Source organism: Argopecten irradians, chromosome 10, assembly GCF_041381155.1.
Source record: "Argopecten irradians isolate NY chromosome 10, Ai_NY, whole genome shotgun sequence".
Classification (NCBI taxonomy): Eukaryota; Metazoa; Mollusca; class Bivalvia; order Pectinida; family Pectinidae; genus Argopecten; species Argopecten irradians.
The window spans coordinates 2260564-2279003 of record NC_091143.1 but is presented as its reverse complement, the minus strand read 5'-3'; the positions used below and the strand labels follow the sequence as shown (position 1 = coordinate 2279003).

The window sequence follows — 18440 nt, the reverse complement described above, 5'->3', positions numbered from 1 at the left end:
TTCGTATTTGAAGTATGTCATTAAAAGAGATAAAATAGGATAAATCTTCAGTTTTTCCTGGTTGATTGACTATCTGGAATTTATTTATAAAATCTTCAAAAATGCCCGATTTTACTTCCCGCGTGCTATAAGCCGGTGCGGGTTATACGCAGGAAATCACGGTAAATATTTGTAGCATTACCTGTTTGAAATCATCAGAACGTTTAACAAACGAACACTTTCAAGTTTTTGTTTGCAAAAAAAGTCAAAATAAAGTCATGAGCAATATTTGTTGTTTATTAGTCGTTCTAAATTAATGAAATATGTATTCTGGTTGCATTCTTTGACATAAACCATATAAAGATAATACAGAACTGTATTATCTAACTAGCGAAGATACTTTTCCGGAAGTGGAACATCATTTACAGATTTGACATCATGCTATTGTTTCCAGATCGATGCCTTGATGTGTTCACATGTTTCAAAAACAGCAAATACATTGGTAGAAGATTATGCCATAAATGTGTTTTTTTCTGTTTTGCGTCATTTTGATTTTCATAAACCTACCAGCCCGCAAGGCGAAAAAAGACGCACACACAAATAAATACAATGTTTTGCTAAGGAATTTAAGTTTTTTGGGAGGTTCAAATTGATACTGATTTCGCACATTTTTCCACAAAAATAAGTTATTTCATTTCAACTGATCAAATTTAGAAAAGAATTTTCTTTTTATAGATTTAACATCTATGAAAATTGTAGGAAACATTACTTACCCTGTTACACACCTATTGCCCAATTCGGAAAAAAAATGTTCGTGTTTGTTTTTTTCACACAAAAACCCTAAAACCTACCAACACGTTAACTAATATCGTTCTGACTTGATTATATGCAAAATTATCCTGAATCAATGTAAATGATATCAGTGTGAAAAGTTGTAGGAATGTGTAGCTAAAACTATACAATGGAAATATCAATCATGGTTTCAAACGATTATGTATATACAGCTATACGTTTTGCTGCTGCCAATAGGTAATTAAACCTATGGAAATAAAAAAAAATAATATCACCATTATGTTATGTCAATTTTAAAATTAAATGAAAATACGCTGTGTATTGAAATATAAAATGGAACTACGAATGAATGGAATTAAATCCATATCCTGGAAATCAAACAATCAAAGAATCATATACGTCATAAGGAGATTTTCAGGAACGTTCACAATACAATTTTATAGGAAATACAAAACAGTTTATTAGCGAGTCCTTTCCTAAATAGAAAGCAATACTCCAAAACATGAAAAAAACCGTTTGAATACAATCATCTGGAAAGAGCTATAATGAAATTGTTAAGTAAATATGCAGGAAACTAGTATTGTCATCTTACCTCTGATTTACTGGATCAATAAAGGTTTTGTACCAAACCTGACATATGACCTTCCACTTGTGACTAAACATATGGCTTTCATTCAAAACACTGATCTCTAAGTTTTAGCACACAACATGCAATAGGACACTTTAGAACGCATTATGTGCAGTATATTGCTTGCCCATCATTTTCCGTATTTCTTTTATGACAATTTTTTATATGGATTGCTATGTAATCAAAGGAATTTCGACGACAACATATCTGATCTTAATGTGAACAGTGTCATCGGAAACAAGATTCATTGAAATATATGTTATGTCTTCGAGGCCTGTCTGAAACATAAAAAAACACAAACTAGAGAATACAACTGTTTTATACAGTTAGTGTGGTATGCAGATTATCTTCAGTTCCAGCATAGTTTGTTCGATACCGTGATTGCAAGATATTATAGAAAAAGCATGTAAATTATAGTTAATCATATCAAACAGCATGCTTAGTCTTGCAACAAAAATATAAAAAAAATGTCTAATCTTACACGATACTCGCAAATAATCACTGTCCACTGAAGAATACATAAACCAACATCGCCGATTATTGCTCGTGACACGACGCAATATTCCTAAAATAAAATATTTATTCTTTAAAACCAAAGAGATTTTCATTAGATGTAAATATTTGCTCAAAACCATTACTTTATATTCATAGAATAAAATATTTATTCAAAACTTTATAATTTTTGCTTAAAAAGATGACCTTATTTTTACGTTAAATATTTGGTAAAAATATAATTATTTGTTCATAAAGTCCACTTTGTGGTGAAAACTTTTTATTTGTACTGTATTACTAGCAATATGCAACATTTCTGAAAATATTTGCATTTTCAAATTGAGCAATTTTAAAAACTTGTACATGTACGTAGCAATTTTAAATATCGCCGAAATATTTTTATTTTCACAATACATATTCAAATATTTTGAAAACATGTATATATTTTGATATTGAATTAACATTTTATTTTTGTTATTTTATGAATATTGCAAAGCTTAACATCCCATAACGATGCATTGATGTCATGGGATTGACACTAGATGAAATCCTCCAATTGATAGCCTTTGCTTTGTCTTCTTGAAAAGGCATCTTGGTCAGAAGTGCGCATTTTTCAAAGAACACGCTGCAAATGATGTGACGTTTATTACCATCTATAAGGATCTTCGGAATAAAAGATACCAGAAAATATAGGAATGTAATTTGAATCTTTTGATAAATGTAAAAATTGATATGTTCAGTAATACATTGCAATGAATTCGTCTTTTTAAAGATATAAATATAAAGTTTACGTGTACATGCAATAAAAATATTGCTCTATCTGTATCAATCAAAGATCAGTAACTGGTTAATACCAATTATTATATTTAAATGAGGAAAAACAAGAGATAAATAGAAATAACCGGAAGAAAATTTCATTCTTTCTTAAAAGGTCCATCAGATTCTTCCGATCCTCAAACTTCTGGTAGTTAAAAACTATTAGGCCAATATCACAGCAACACTCATCAGAAGTGTGTTGCTGAGAGCAGTTGCATATTCCGTCTGATTCACAGCTTGTTCAATCTAAATAGGACATCCAAAGTAATATATTACATCCTGTTTCTTACTAAACATTCCATGTCCCCTACTAGCCCCGCTGTCAGAAGTTCAAACTTGACTTGACAACAATAAATTAAACAGATTAACAGACTACGAGAAAAAATGTCGCCCCTCGTATGCACCAGTTTGGAAAACAAAAACTTTCAATTGATAAAAAATACTTCCTGTTTCTTGATTAGTTTGTTAAATTTCGCCTCAAAATCAGTAATTGGCAGCGAGAATTTTCCCTTGAATTTCGAAATCCAGTATCACACTTTGCATGTTGGAGGGGCAATTGGCTCTTGTTTTGTAATGAATCTAAACAAAAATTAAATCTAATGATTGTGTTTTAAAAAACTCCATTTATGATGAAATGACCACATTAACTGTAATTGACATTGCCAGGTTAGAAACCCGATGTCATCAGGATTTGAAGAGGTTCGGTTTAATCATTATGTTGCAAATGGTAAAAAGGTGTTTTCACAATGATTTAAGCAGCGTTTGACGGATAATGTTATTCAATCAAGAAAACAATAAACTAAAATGGCCTCTAAATGCGTTCTGTATAGATTTCTCATTGATAATTTTATGTTACAATATTACCGGACAAAATAATAATCTTAATTTCATTATCTAATTAGTCCCTCATCTCACTATCTGTATGTAGAGGAAGCTTAAGGAAGATTTCGTAATTAGGATATGCCGTCATTGCAACGAAAATCAGGTAGAGGACGAGAACCACTTCATATTAATTTGTCAATGATTGATGGAAAAATATTATTGGAATCGTCCTTCATCATTTATTCTTGTCCAGTTAATATCTGTTCGATACATAGCTTATGGTTTGATTTCTTTTCATTTTCCGAAAATGTCGCGTATAACAGTCTCGCCTGACTTACCTCAGTTCCTTATACTTTGTCATAGTGGAAATAGTTCTAAATAAAACAGTCTTATTGTTGTTTTACAACAATTATAACATCAAGTACTTAAGTAGATATCTTGTTATACATGTACAAGAGTAAGTCATAGATCTGTGACTGTCGTAATGCTGTTGTATCGATAAAAAGTAGGTAGGCATTTTGAATACTATTTATTGTATTGTTGCATCAGAGTAATGGTATAACCATCAATGTTATGCCCATCTTTAGCTAATTAATAACCAATTATTCTTGATAGCATATCATTGGACAAAACGGCACAAAACGTGCAGCCAATCTGCACCAACCGTGATCAAACGTGGAAAAAACGCAACAGAACGTCACAAAACTTGAAATCACCGTGAGATTCTGGGGAACGTGCTTGCTGCCCGTTTCACCACGGACCGTCTTAAAGTTCTGTTACGGCCTCGTACGCACTGTCACGTTTTGTTACGTCAATCCCGTTTTATTACGTCCTGTGGCGTTCACTATCTGTACCGTGACTGCCGTGGCAAATTTTTTGACAGTTTAAAAATCTGGCACGGCGTCCACGGTAATCACGGCCGCTCACGTTTGTCTATCACGTCCTTCTGCGTTGTCTCACGTTGTCTCGCGGTCACCACGTTTTGTCCACGGTGGCCTGAAACAGGGCTGCCGTGGCCGCCGGGAACATAGTGTAAACCTAGCATATGCTAGGTTTACACTATGTTCCCGGCGATCACGGTAGCCCCGTTTGCCCGAAACGTGGTGCGCCGTGGAATTTTGGCTATTTTTTGTCTCTGTATTCAAGTTGAGCTAGGTCTTGTGAAGTTTTGCCACGGTCTTTTACGGATTACCTCATGGACCGTGGATATACGGGAAAGTGCTGTTCCGGAAGGTTAAAGGTACACTACGGCTTTAGCACGGTCTATCAAGGATACCACTACGTTCTCACTAGGCCTGTTACGATCTGATGAGGTCTGCTACGTTTTTACACGTTTTGATCAAGCTCCAAAACGTTTTTCACGGTCCGCCAAGGCTTACTAGGGATGAAAGTCTGATACCGGGATTTTTTTGAAGCAAATGAAACAATATTTATTGCCGAAAATGTCATTTCAAACTCATTTTAATTACAAATTATATTTGGTATGAATATATATAATTATTATAGCTAAGTATTTTTACGCCATTTTTTTCTGTAATGGTTAATCACTTAATCTGTCTTTTGCAATAATAGCTTTTGTATAATTTGATGGTTTTAATGTGTTTGATAATGACTATTTCTATTTAATAATACAAATAATCCATAAAGTAGCAAAAATGTACCAGGCCAGGCAATGATACTTCATCAGATATTGGTTGCAACGTAAGACCGTAATAAGACGTAACACGCCGTATCACGTCGGGCTTTCAATCGCTACAAGCCGTGATGTGCCTTGACAGAACGTATCGAAACGGTTATCATCCACCTTGGCTTGCCGTCAAAACCTTGACAAACCTTGACAAAACGGCACAAAACGTGCAGTCAATCTGCATCAACCGTGATAAAACGTGGAAAAAACGCAACAGAACGTCACAAAACTTGAAATCACCGTGAGATTCTGGGGAACGTGCTTGCTGCCCGTTCCACCACGGACCGTCTGGAAGTTTTGTTACGGCCTCGTACGCACTGTTACGTTTTGTTACGTCAATCCCGTTTTATGACGTCCTGTGGCGTTTACCATCTGTACCGTGACTGCCGTGGCAAATTTTTTGACAGTTTAAAAATCTGGCACGGCATCCACGGTAATCACGACCGCTCACGTTTGTCTATCACGTCCTTCTGCGTTGTCTCAAGTTGTCTCGCGGTCACCACGTTTTGTCCACGGTGGCCCGAAACGGGGCTGCCGTGGCCGCCGGGAACATAGTGTAAACCTAGCATAAGCAACGTTTGACGGATAATGTTATTCAATCAAGAAAACAATAAACTAAAATGGACTCTAAATGCGTTCTGTATAGATTTCTCATTGATAATTTTATGTTACAATATTACCGGACAAAATAATAATCTTAATTTTATTATCTAATTAGTCCCTCATCTCACTATCTGTATGTAGAGGATGCTTAAGGAAGATTTCGTAATTAGAATATGTCGTCATTGCAACGAAAATCAGGTAGAGGACGAGAACCACTTCATATTAATTTGTCAATGATTGCTGGAAAAATATTATTGGAATCGTCCTTCATCATTTATTCTTGTCCAGTTAATATCTGTTCGATACATAGCTTATGGTTTGATTTCTTTTCATTTTCCGAAAATGTCGCGTATAACAGTCTCGCCTGACTTACCTCAGTTCCTTATACTTTGTCGTAGTGGAAATAGTTCTAAATAAAACAGTCTTATTGTTGTTTTACAACAATTATAACATCAAGTACTTAAGTAGATATCTTGTTATACATGTACAAGAGTAAGTCATAGATCTGTGACTGTCGTAATGCTGTTGTATCGATAAAAAGTAGGTAGGCATTTTGAATACTATTTATTGTATTGTTGCATCAGAGTAATGGTATAACCATCAATGTTATGCCCATCTTTAGCTAATTAATAACCAATTATTCTTGATAGCATATCATCATCCCATTATGTTGTATACATGTACTTGTAAGCCGTGAGGCTAAAAGTTTAATAAACAATCAATCAATCAATACTTGTTGATAATTTTGTGTTTCTGGCGAAAAATGACCATACAATCCTTTATTTTCTTCACAATAACGCATTAATTCATAGCCAACATGATTAACACTACAAAAACATACAACGTATCTTTATCGTGTAATTTTCAATCATATCAGGCATTGCATAATATCATAGGGCTCCATATTGCTTTCAACTTAGTAATATCAAAGATGATATATGATCGTAGTATAAATATGATTTAGAATAAATTCCATATCTTATTTCCTATAGCTTTTAAAACAGTTTGTTCGTGAAATGTTAAAAAATATATTTCATAATTCTTGATTCTTGATTCGCTTAGCCCGCTTCCACATATTTGTCTTAGATTTATGATTATCCGCATTAGGATAGGTCTGAACATACGCAGACTGAGTGAATCACAACGAACAGGGAACCTGATCATAAATTAGGCCCCGGCCATCAAAAATTTACCCATCATAATTCCGATCAACTTAGCGAAATTCTGATATATTTGTATTAATCTATCATTGAACAATATCATTTATATTGCTCAAAGGTATGATACATGTAGTTATACACAGCAATTGACAAATAAGGAATCATGGATTGATAACAAAAACAGGCTTACCTGCAAAAACAGCGTGTTCGCCACTGCACTTTCGGTTCTGCACTTATATCTGCGCATGTCAATGCGGAAGGCAAAATAACGATGATTATCGTCGTTTCACGCGCGGGGCGAAATAACAAATATTGTCGTCTTTTCGCGCGCGAGGCGGAGGCGAGAAAACGATGATTATCGTCTTTTCGCGCGCAGGGCGAAGGCGAAATAACGAAGACTATCGTTTTTTCGCGCGCGGAGCGAAGGCGAAATAACGATGATTAGCGGAATGAAAAACGATAATATTTCGCGTCGTTCATATGATCATGCGTTAAATACACTTATGCAAATATATTACTTTACATGAGCTTTCCTTGTCTATTACAGGTGGTGGGTGTGTCTGGTGGGGATACAGGTGAGTGTATGGGTCATAGAAGTCTGGCTGTTTGAAAAGCGGGGATACAAGTAAATGTATGAGCCATAGGGGTATGGCTGTTAAAACAGTGGGGATACAGGTAAATGTATGAGCCATAGGGGTATGGCTGTTAAAACAGTGGGGATACAGGTAAGTGTATGGGCCATAGAGGTCTGGCTGTTAAAACAAAGGGGATACAGGTAAGTGTATGGGCCATAGAGGTCTGACTGTTAAAACAGCGGGGATACAGGTAAATGTATGGGCCATAGAGGTCTGACTGTTAAAACAGCGGGGATACAAGTAAATGTATGAGCCATAGGGGTATGGCTGTTAAAACAAAAGGGGATACAAGTAAATGTATGAGCCATAGGGGTATGGCTGTTAAAACAAAGGGGATACAGGTAAGTGTATGGGCCATAGAGGTCTGGCTGTTAAAACAGCGGGGATACAGGTAAGTGTATGGGCCAAAGAGGTCTGGCTGTTAAAACAAAGGGGATACAGGTAAGTGTATGGACCATAGAAGTATGGTTGTTAAAAAGTGGGAATACAGGTAAGTGTATGGGCCATAGAGGTCTGACAATTAAAACAGCGGGAATACAGGTAAGTGTATGGGCCATAGAGGTATGGCTTTTAAAACAGAGGGATACGGGTACATGTATGGACCATAGAGATGTAGCTGTTAAAACAGCTGGCATACAAATTAAATGTAGCCATAGAGGTCTGACTGTTAAAAGATACAGGTAAGTGTACGGGCCATAGAGGTCTGACTGTTAAAACAGCGGGGATACAGGTAAGTGTGTTGGTCATAGAGGTCTGACTGTTAAAACAGCGGTGATACAGGTAAGTGTATGGGTCATAGAGGTCTGACTGTTAAAACAGCGGGGATACAGGTAAGTATATTTGCCATAGAGGTCTGACTGTTAAAACAGCGGGGATACAGGTAAGTGTATGGGTCATAGAGGTTTGGCTGTTAAAACAGCGGGAATACAGGTACGTGTACGGGTCATAGAGGTTTGGCTGTTAAAACAGCGGGAATACAGGTACGTGTACGGGTCATAGAGGTTTGGATGTTAAAACAGCGGGGATACAGGTAAGTGTATGGGTCATAGAGGTCTGACTGTTCAAACAGTGGGGATACAGGTAAGTATATTTGCCATAGAGGTCTGACTGTTAAAACAGCGGGGATACAGGTAAGTGTATGTGTCATAGAGGTTTGGCTGTTAAAACAGCGGGGATACAGGTAAGTGTATTGGTCATAGAGGTCTGACTGTTAAAACAGCGGGGATACGGGTAAGTGTATGGGCCATAGAGGTCTGACTGTAAAAACAGCGGGAATACAGGTACGTATGGGCCATAGAGGTCTGACTGTAAAAACAGCGGGAATACAAGTAAGTGTATGGACCATAAACGTGTAGCTGTTAAAACAGTGGGGATACAGGTAAGTGTACGGGCCATAGAGTTCTGGCTGCTAAAACAGTGGGGATACAGGTACGTATGGGCCATAGAGGTCTGGCGGTTAAAACAGTGGGGATACAGGTACATGTATGGGCCATAGAGGTCTGGCTGTTAAAACAATGGGGGTACAGGTGAGTGTATGGGTCATTGAGGTCTGGCGGTTAAAACAGCGGGAATACAAGTAAGTGTGTGGGCCATAGAGGTCTGACTGTTAAAACAGCGGGAATACAGGTAAGTGTGTGGGCCATAGAGTTCTGGCTGTTAAAACAGTGGGCATACAGGTAAGTGTATGGGCCATAGAGGTCTGACTGTTAAAACAGCGCGGATACAGGTAAGTGTATGGGTCATAGGGGTCTGATTGTTAAAACAGTGGGGATACAGGTACGTGTATGGGCCATAGAGGTCTGGCTGTTTAAACAGCGGGGATACAGGTAAGTGTATGGGCCATAGAGGTCTGACTGTTAAAACAAAGGGGATACAGGTTAGTGTATGGGCCATAGAGGTCTGACTGTTAAAACAGCGGGGATACAGGTAAGTGTATGGGCCATAGAGGTCTGGCTGTTAAAACAGCGGGGATACAGGTAAGTGTATGGGCCATAGAGGTCTAGCTGTTAAAACAGAGGGGATACAGGTAAGTGTATGGGCCATAGAGGTTTGGCTGTTAAAACAGCGGGAATACAGGTACGTGTACGGGCCATAGAGGTTTGGATGTTAAAACAGCGGGGATACAGGTAAGTGTATGGGTCATAGAGGTCTGACTGTTCAAACAGTGGGGATACAGGTAAGTATATTTGCCATAGAGGTCTGACTGTTAAAACAGCGGGGATACAGGTAAGTGTATGGGCCATAGAGGTCTGGCTGTTAAAACAGCGGGGATACAGGTAAGTGTATGGGCCATAGAGGTCTGGATGTTAAAACAGCGGGGATACAGGTAAGTGTATGGGCCATAGAGGTCTGACTGTTAAAACAGCGGGGATACAGGTAAGTGTATTGGTCATAGAGGTCTGACTGTTAAAACAGCGGGGATACAGGTAAGTATATTTGCCATAGAGGTCTGACTGTTAAAACAGCGGGGATACAGGTAAGTGTATGGGCCATAGAGGTCTGACTATTAAAACAGCGGGGATACGGGTAAGTATATGTGCCATATAGGTCTGACTGTTAAAACAGCGGGGATACGGGTAAGTGTATGGGCCATAGAGGTCTGACTGTTTAAACAGCGGGGATACAGGTACGTGTATGGGCCATAGAGGTCTGACTGTTAAAACAGCGGGAATAAAAGTAAGTGTATGGACCATAAACGTGTAGCTGTTAAAACAGCGGGGATACAGGTACGTGTATGGGCTATAGAGGTCTGGCTGTTAAAACAGCGGGGATACAGGTACGTATGGGCCATAGAGGTCTGGCGGTTAAAACAGTGGGGATACAGGTACATGTATGGGCCATAGAAGTCTGGCTGTTAAAACAATGGGGGTACAGGTGAGTGTATGGGTCATTGAGGTCTGGCGGTTAAAACAGCGGGAATACAAGTAAGTGTATGGACCATAAACGTGTAGCTGTTAAAACAGCGGGGATACAGGTACGTGTATGGGCTATAGAGGTCTGTCTGTTAAAACAGCTGGGATACAGGTAAGTGTTCGGGCCATAGAGGTCTGACTGTTAAAATAGCGGGAATACAAGTAAGTGTGTGGGCCATAGAGTTCTGGCTGTTAAAACAGTGGGGATACAGGTAAGTGTATGGGCCATAAACGTGTAGCTGTTAAAACAGTGGGGTTACAGGTACGTGTACGGGCCATAGAGTTCTGGCTGCTAAAACAGTGGGGATACAGGTACGTATGGGCCATAGAGGTCTGGCGGTTAAAACAGGGGGATACAGGTACATGTATGGGCCATAGAGGTCTGACTGTTAAAACAGCGCGGATACAGGTAAGTGTATGGGTCATAGGGGTCTGGCTGTTAAAACAGTTGGGATACAGGTACGTGTATGGGCCATAGAGGTCTGGCTGTTGAAACAATTGGAGTACAAGTTAGTGTATGGGCCATAGAGGTCTGACTGTTAAAATAGCGGGAATACAAGTAAGTGTGTGGGCCATAGAGTTCTGGCTGTTAAAACAGTGGGGATACAGGTACGTGTATGGGCCATAGAGGTCTGGCTGTTAAAACAGTGGGGATACAGGTACGTGTATGGGCCATAGAGGTCTGGCTGTTAAAACAATGGGGATACAGGTACGTGTATGGGCCATAGAGGTCTGGCTGTTAACAGCGGGGATACAGGTGCGTGTATGGGCCATAGAGGTCTGACTGTTAAAACAGCGGGGATACAGGTACGTGTATGGGCCATAGAGGTCTGGCTGTTAAAACAGCGGGGATACAGGTAAGTGTATGGGCCATAGAGGTCTGACTGTTAAAACAGCGGGGATACAGGTAAGTGTATGGGCCATAGAGGTCTGGTTGTTAAAACAGCGGGGATACAGGTACGTGTATGGGCCATAGAGGTCTGGTTGTTAAAACAGCGGTGATACAGGTACGTGTATGGGCCATAGAGGTCTGGCTGTTAAAACAAAGAGGATACAGGTAAGTGTATGGGCCATAGAGTTTTTGCTATTAAAATAGCTGTTAATATATTGTCATTTATATATGACATAAATTAATAGATGAGTATAATGCCTCTGGTAACATGCATAATAAGATGAGTTATATCGATATGACAATAGGACAACTCTTTAAGTGCATGTGCCTGAAATACGGCATCAAGTTAGAGGTACAAACTCTCTAGGCACAGGAGCCTTAAATATGGCAGCATCACAGGGTCATAGGTAAAGGTATAAACTCTCTAGACACAGGGGTCTGAAATACGGCTTCATCACAGTGATGTAGGTAGAGGTACAAACTCTCTAAGCACAGGGGCCTGAAATACGGCATTATCACAGTGACGTAGGTAGAGGTAAAAACTCTCTAAGCACAGGGGCCTGAAATACGGCATTGTCACAGTGACGTACGTAGGTAAAAACTCTCTAAGCACAGGGGCCTGAAATACGGCATCATTACAGTGACGTAGGTAGAGGTAAAAACTCTCTAAGCACAGGGGTCTGAAATACGGCATTATCACAGTGACGTAGGTAGAGGTACAAGCATCTCTAGACACAGGGGCCTGAAACACGGCATCATCACAGTGACGTAGGTGGAGGTACAAAATCTCTAGGCACAGGGACCTGAAATGTACATGTAAAATTAAAACCTATGCATTGTAAGTCGTGTAATTCTCAAAATGTTTGTAAAGGGCTGTCAATTTGGGCTATCTGGCGGCCATGACCGACAAGCGTTATTTTTTTTGTTTACAGATACCCGCTCCCCGTCCTCAATCCCATCTCAACCATAATATTCTTTGCCTTAGTGTATAACATGCAAATATATTGCTCAATGCAATATATATATATATAGAGAGAGATTGAACAGTGTTTTGATTGCGTTAAAGGTTGTATGAACGCAATGGGATACAGACATATTCAATGTAGCGCGTTAGCTACATGTACATGTAGAATATGTCTGTATCCCATTGCGTTCATACAACCTTTAACGCAATCAAAACACTGTTCAATCTTTATATTTACATAAATAAGTCTACTTTTACGTCAAATTTAAAACGGTGATGGTTGCTAAGTTGGGTAACTACGGTAGTCAGGATGACCGAAGATATAGTTCCGATTGTTGAATGTTATAGCTGCAGTTTGATTTGAAATATAACAATGACACCTTTAATTATTTTTAAATTATATTTTTTTTTTTCCAATTTGATAATGTATCAATAATGTCCATTTCGAATAAAAAATTGAATAAAAATTGAGATAACCGAGGCGGAGCGACTACCGGTATCGTTGTCAGGGTAGTGATGCGGTCCGAAGTGGAGCGAGCCGCCATATTTGATTTTCAACCGAGGAAAGTAACTGTGAAATAGTCTGTTGATCAAATGGTATGACTGTTGAGCTGCTGAATGTTTGTAATGTATGTATCGATCTACGTACGCGATATAGACTAAATTCTTCATAGTCACGACTTTTATTTTATTGTACGGATGATAGACAAGTGTTTGCATGGTGTGTGACTGACTTAACTATGGAATTCCTTGAACATTTCTGAGGAAAGCCCCCGGTTGTAGACCCGACCAGCGATTCTTTTTGTTGTTTATTACCGTTACTATGCTTGAACACATATCCTGTTTTGATGTCAAATACATTTTAATTGGATCTAATAACAACTCCCTATTATTATTTTGAATCCGATAACGATGAAACTTTGTTAACATTTCATACAGTAGGCCAACCGAGTAGGCTAATGACGAGCATGTTATTGTCAGTGCCGCCTAAGGATCAGTCTTGAGACAAAGAGAAGACCGAAATCGTTTTTTTTTAGTTTCTTATTATTTCAAAGCAAATGTGTCACCTGTGAAAAGGTCAAATGTAAATCAAGTAATCATATGACGCAAAATCTTACCGAAGCGTGAACTAGAAATAGTCCGATCCTACTTGGGGTTTGTATTCATACGTCGTTGCGTTTACGCTAATTTGAACGCAACTCCCCTCCCGTTGACTATATAGAGGCATATGTAAATATAATGTAATATATGTAACAGTTTTTTTCTGGTATATTATGGCACCAGATAAACTTTATTCTTACAAAATTGACATTTTACGAATTAGGTCACTGTTATATTTTCCATTTTGTTATATTCTCAACATATCAATGCATTATTGATTTTGTTTTTATGAATATCATTTGGTTTCAGCAAAACTGGACAAAACAGGCAATTGATCCTCCTGTTTAAGACCCCCCCCCCCCCACACACACCCCAATAACTCACAAAGGGCTCCGACCTGTCATATCATGATGTCACCCTAACGGTGACCGCCTTTTATCCCTACCGCCCAATAGTCCGAAGGCCCATTAGTCCTAAGGCCCGTTAGTCCGAAGGCCCATTAGTCCTAAGGCACGTTAGTCCGAAAGCCCAACAGTCCGAAAACAGATAATATAACTGGAATTTATATGCGAACAGTACTCGAAACGAAACAAACGTTTATTACGGTTTTCGATGCAAATTACATGTATGTGACTCTATAGATTTGATATGAAAAATGATAATAAACAACGAAATGTTGCGAAATTTTAAAAAAGAGCATAATCTTGAAATACGTAAGTTTACGTATCTGATATTAAAAAGTATATGCATATTATATGTACAATGCAATCGGTTTAACATCTCCCCCTAAAATATCATTATGCGGACCATTTCTGTTATTATGGGTAAAATAAGTCGTTAAATACATGTACATATTGTACTATATAACGACGTTTATAGGTATAATAATGCTCATTTTCGATTTGATTATATACATCATTTATTCACGGTGCAACGTTAATCCTGATGCAATCAAATTACAGTGTACATAAGGCTTACAATCGGACATCTTAAAGCTTGATGTAATTTTGACTTTGCAATGCTCCATGAGGAATGACAACTTGACTTCCATAGAAATTGTCAGATCAGCAGTGCTGAAAAAATGTTTTCGTGAAAATACAACTATACGTTAATTTTAACAACTATATAACTTACAATATTTACTGATTTTCGGACTAACGGGCCTTCGGACTATTGGGCCTTCGGACTAAAGGGCCTTCGGACCTATTGGGCCTTCGGACTAACGGGCCTTAGGACTAATGGGCCTTCGGACTATTGGGCGGTAGGGATATAAGGCGGTCACCGTTAGTCCTAACCCCTGGGTATACGTAAACAAAAAATAATGCTTATCGGCCATGGGCGCCAGAGGGCCCAAATTGACACTCCTCATATTGGCTGTAAATAGGTAAATAACATATAAAAATCTCTTCTTGATTCATCAGGATGAACATTAAGGTACATACAAATAGCTTTAGCACAAATATTCTACCCGTGTTCAAAGCACGTTTTACCGACCGTAATGCACTCTGGGATATATTGATATAATCTCTGTGTTTTAAATGAATGGATATGTTATTTTTCCAGGTTGTGGCGGGAAAACTGCTGATGTGTATTTTCTCCTGGATTCGTCAAGCAGCCTCTCGCGATCTGACCACGACAAACAGCTCGAGTTTGTCAAAGACGTAGTCACCATGTTCGACATTGGACAGGACAAAACTCGTATTGGAATGGCGATATTTAGTCATATGTATCGCGAGGTATTTAACTTCCAGGCCTATGACACCTTAGCCCAACTGAAGTATGCCTTTACCAAAGTACCGTATTTGAGTGGCAGAACCAATATTGCATTAGCATTACGTAAAATACGGCAACACGTTTTCACATCAAATAAGGCCCGTGAAAATGTCTCCCATATCTTGGTGGTTATAACCGATGGGGGCTGGTTTCAGACACAGGCACGTGAAGCAAGTCTGCTCCATAACATGGGCGTTAATGTTTTCGCCGTCGGGGTAACAAAGAACGCGAACAATAATGGACTGGAACAGATTGCTAGTCTGCCAAGGGGAGATGATCAGAGCTTCTTGTTCAACGTGCTCAAATATGAAGACCTTGACAACATCAAGGATTCGCTGGTAACCCGAATATGTAAAGTGGCAGGTCTCTAATCTGGTAAAAGCTTCGGCCGCTGAGTCGTTCATGAATTCTATATAATGCAGTCTATGGTATTGATTTTTATTTTTTATTTTTAGGTCATCTGAGACGAAGTCTCAAATGACCTATTCTAATCGCCTTTTGTCCGTCGTCTTCCGTCGTCCGTCGTGCGTCGTATGTCCGTAAACAATTTACTTTTTCGACTTCTTCTCCAAAACTGCTGAAGCAATTTCAATGAAATTTTGCACAAACCTTCTAAGGCATAAGGCCAATCAAAATTGTGAATTATATGGTCCCCACCCCCCAGGGGGCTGTGGGAGGGGCCAAAAGGGGTAAAATTGAGTACAATTTCAAAAATCTTCTTCTCTACTCACAGATGTGGTAGAATGAAATACTCTTCATAGATAGAAAGGTCTTAAGGTCATTTACAAAAATTGTGAATTATATGACCCTGGTTTCTCTAGTTTCCCCTGGGGGAGGAGGTTTACTATAGTTTATATATCAGGAAAACACATTTTTGAGCATTATTTGGTCATTTGTAATAGGAAATGAGTCAAATGTTGTCAGAATTATCAGTATGAGATGGCCATTTAATCATATTAACAAATTTTCTATGACTGACCCCCAGGGGCCCTAGGGGCGGGGTAAAAAGGGGTCAAATAGGCTTGAACTTCAAAAAATCTTCTTCTGAAATTCTGGAAATGGTAGAATTAAATACTTTTCATAAATAGAAAGGTCTTAAGGTCCTTTACAAAAATTGTGAATTATATGACCCTGGGGTTTCACGTTTCCCCTGGGGAGGGGGTCAATTTTACTATAGTTTATATAGGGAAAACACATTTATGAGCATTTTTTGCTCAATTTTCATTGGAAACGAGTCAAACTTGGTTAGAATTATTAGCCTGAGATATCATTTTAACATCATATCCATATTGGTCCAGGCCGACCCCCTGGGGGCAGAGGGGCGGGCCCAAAAAAGGTCAAATAGGCTAAAACTTCAAAAATATTCTTCTAAAATTCTGAAAATGGTAGAATCAAATACACTTTATAGATGAAAAGGTCTTAAAGTTAGTATTATAAAAATTGTAAATTATATGACCCTGGGGTCTCATGTTTCCCCTTGGGGAGGGGGTCATGTTTACTATAGTTTATATAGGAAAAACACATTAATGAGCATTTTTTGCTCAATTTTCATACGAAATGAGTCAAACTTGGTTAGAATTATTAGCCTGAGATAGGATTTTAATATTATATCCACATTGGTCCTGGCCGACCCCCTGGGGGCAGAGGGGCGGGGCTAAAAAAGGGTCAAATAGGCTAAAACTTCAAAAATCTTCTAAAATTCTGGAAATAGTAGAATCAAATAATTATAGATGGAAAGGTCTTAAGGTGTTTTATAAAAAATTGTGAATTATATGACCTTGGGGTCTCACGTTACCCCCTGGGGAGGGGTCAAGTTTACTTAAGTTTATATAGGAAAAACATATTTGTGAACATTATTTGCCCAAGTTCACAGGTTTGATGGAAGGAAATACTCTTCATAGACTAAAAAGTCAAATTGAATAAAATTTTATAAATCACTGATCAACTTCAAGGCCCAGCATATAGTGTTTATATGTCTTTAATTTGTTTCATTATTTGTTTCATTAAATATTCTAACTCAGGTGACCGTTAAGGCCTATGGGCCTCTTGTTATTGTAATGATAGTTCCTTTTTACAGATTTTTTTTTTTATCTTTTATTATTTTTTTTCTTTTTTTGCATCGTTTCATTTCACAGACATTACATCATATTCTTAATGACCATGTACACATGCACATACTCTTAATTTGTTATCTATATGAGAGTATAATAAATGTACGTCATAGCTGATATTCATGTTTCAGGTTATTTGTTGATATATTAATAACAGAAAATTATTGTAGGATACGTCCAATACTTTTCCACTTCTGTCTGGTCTTTTTTGCTGTATTTGCTGGGGTTAACATATATGTGGAGTATAGTTCTAAATCTCTATAGTTTTTGATAAAGACTTTGCATGATTCCCAATCGGGTAATAATTTCTTTTGTCTTCTTAACGATATATATTTTTCGTTAACAAAATTAAAATATTAAGTCCTATACGCTTCACATCTTTTATAACTCCAAATAGGAAAAAAATCTGGTTTCCTTCTTTCTATGATAATATGCAACAAAGTTTGTGAGACTTGTCCACAAAGATTGAATGTGTACACAGTCCCAGAAGAGGTGGCATATTGTTTCTGGTGCTCCACTGCAAAAACAACATTCTCCATTCTCAAGTAGGTAACGCTTTAATAACATAATTTGTAAATAAAATTCTGTGATTAATTCTATATTGTAAGCTTTGTAATTTCGAATCCTGTGTTTCAATAAACGTTAACGTGTAAACCTCCACCCACTGATTGTTATCCAGAAAATGTCTAAAATAGCATGCCATCTCTCCTGGGACTTTATAGAGTTTGTTGTAATATTGTAGATTCTATTTTTTTTTTTTGTAAAAGTCCGTAAAAGTTTTTCATAACGAAAAATAAGTTTTCATTTACAACAGATTCAATATTTTTTCCATATGTATTAATTATTCTTTTCCACTCTTTTAGCACTTGTGAGACTATTAAAGTTCATAAAATTAAAAGGAATTCGGGTTGTTTTTTCTCTACAAATTTATTAAATGTTAAAAAAATTCCCATGACTATTTACAACAAAAGGCCCATGAGCCTTAACGGTCACCTGATACTTGATACAAATTAGTTACGTAATTTACCAGTCAGATGTCTTTTATTCACAAAATAGGAACATACATCTAATAG

At 37.9% G+C, this 18440-nt stretch overlaps 1 protein-coding gene across 1 annotated transcript in view; it reads left to right on the top strand.

The window, feature by feature from the left end:
• The window catches only part of LOC138332886 (von Willebrand factor A domain-containing protein 2-like), a 28311-nt gene extending 10827 nt beyond the window's left edge, over positions 1 to 17484 (top strand). Inside the window, exons 2-3 of the mRNA XM_069280889.1 lie at positions 7527 to 7554; positions 15047 to 17484. Coding sequence (XP_069136990.1) covers positions 7527 to 7554; positions 15047 to 15627 — 609 coding nt within the window. The 3' untranslated portion in view covers positions 15628 to 17484. The remainder of the gene's footprint in view (positions 1 to 7526; positions 7555 to 15046) is intronic.
• The last annotated feature ends 956 nt before the right edge of the window (positions 17485 to 18440 follow it).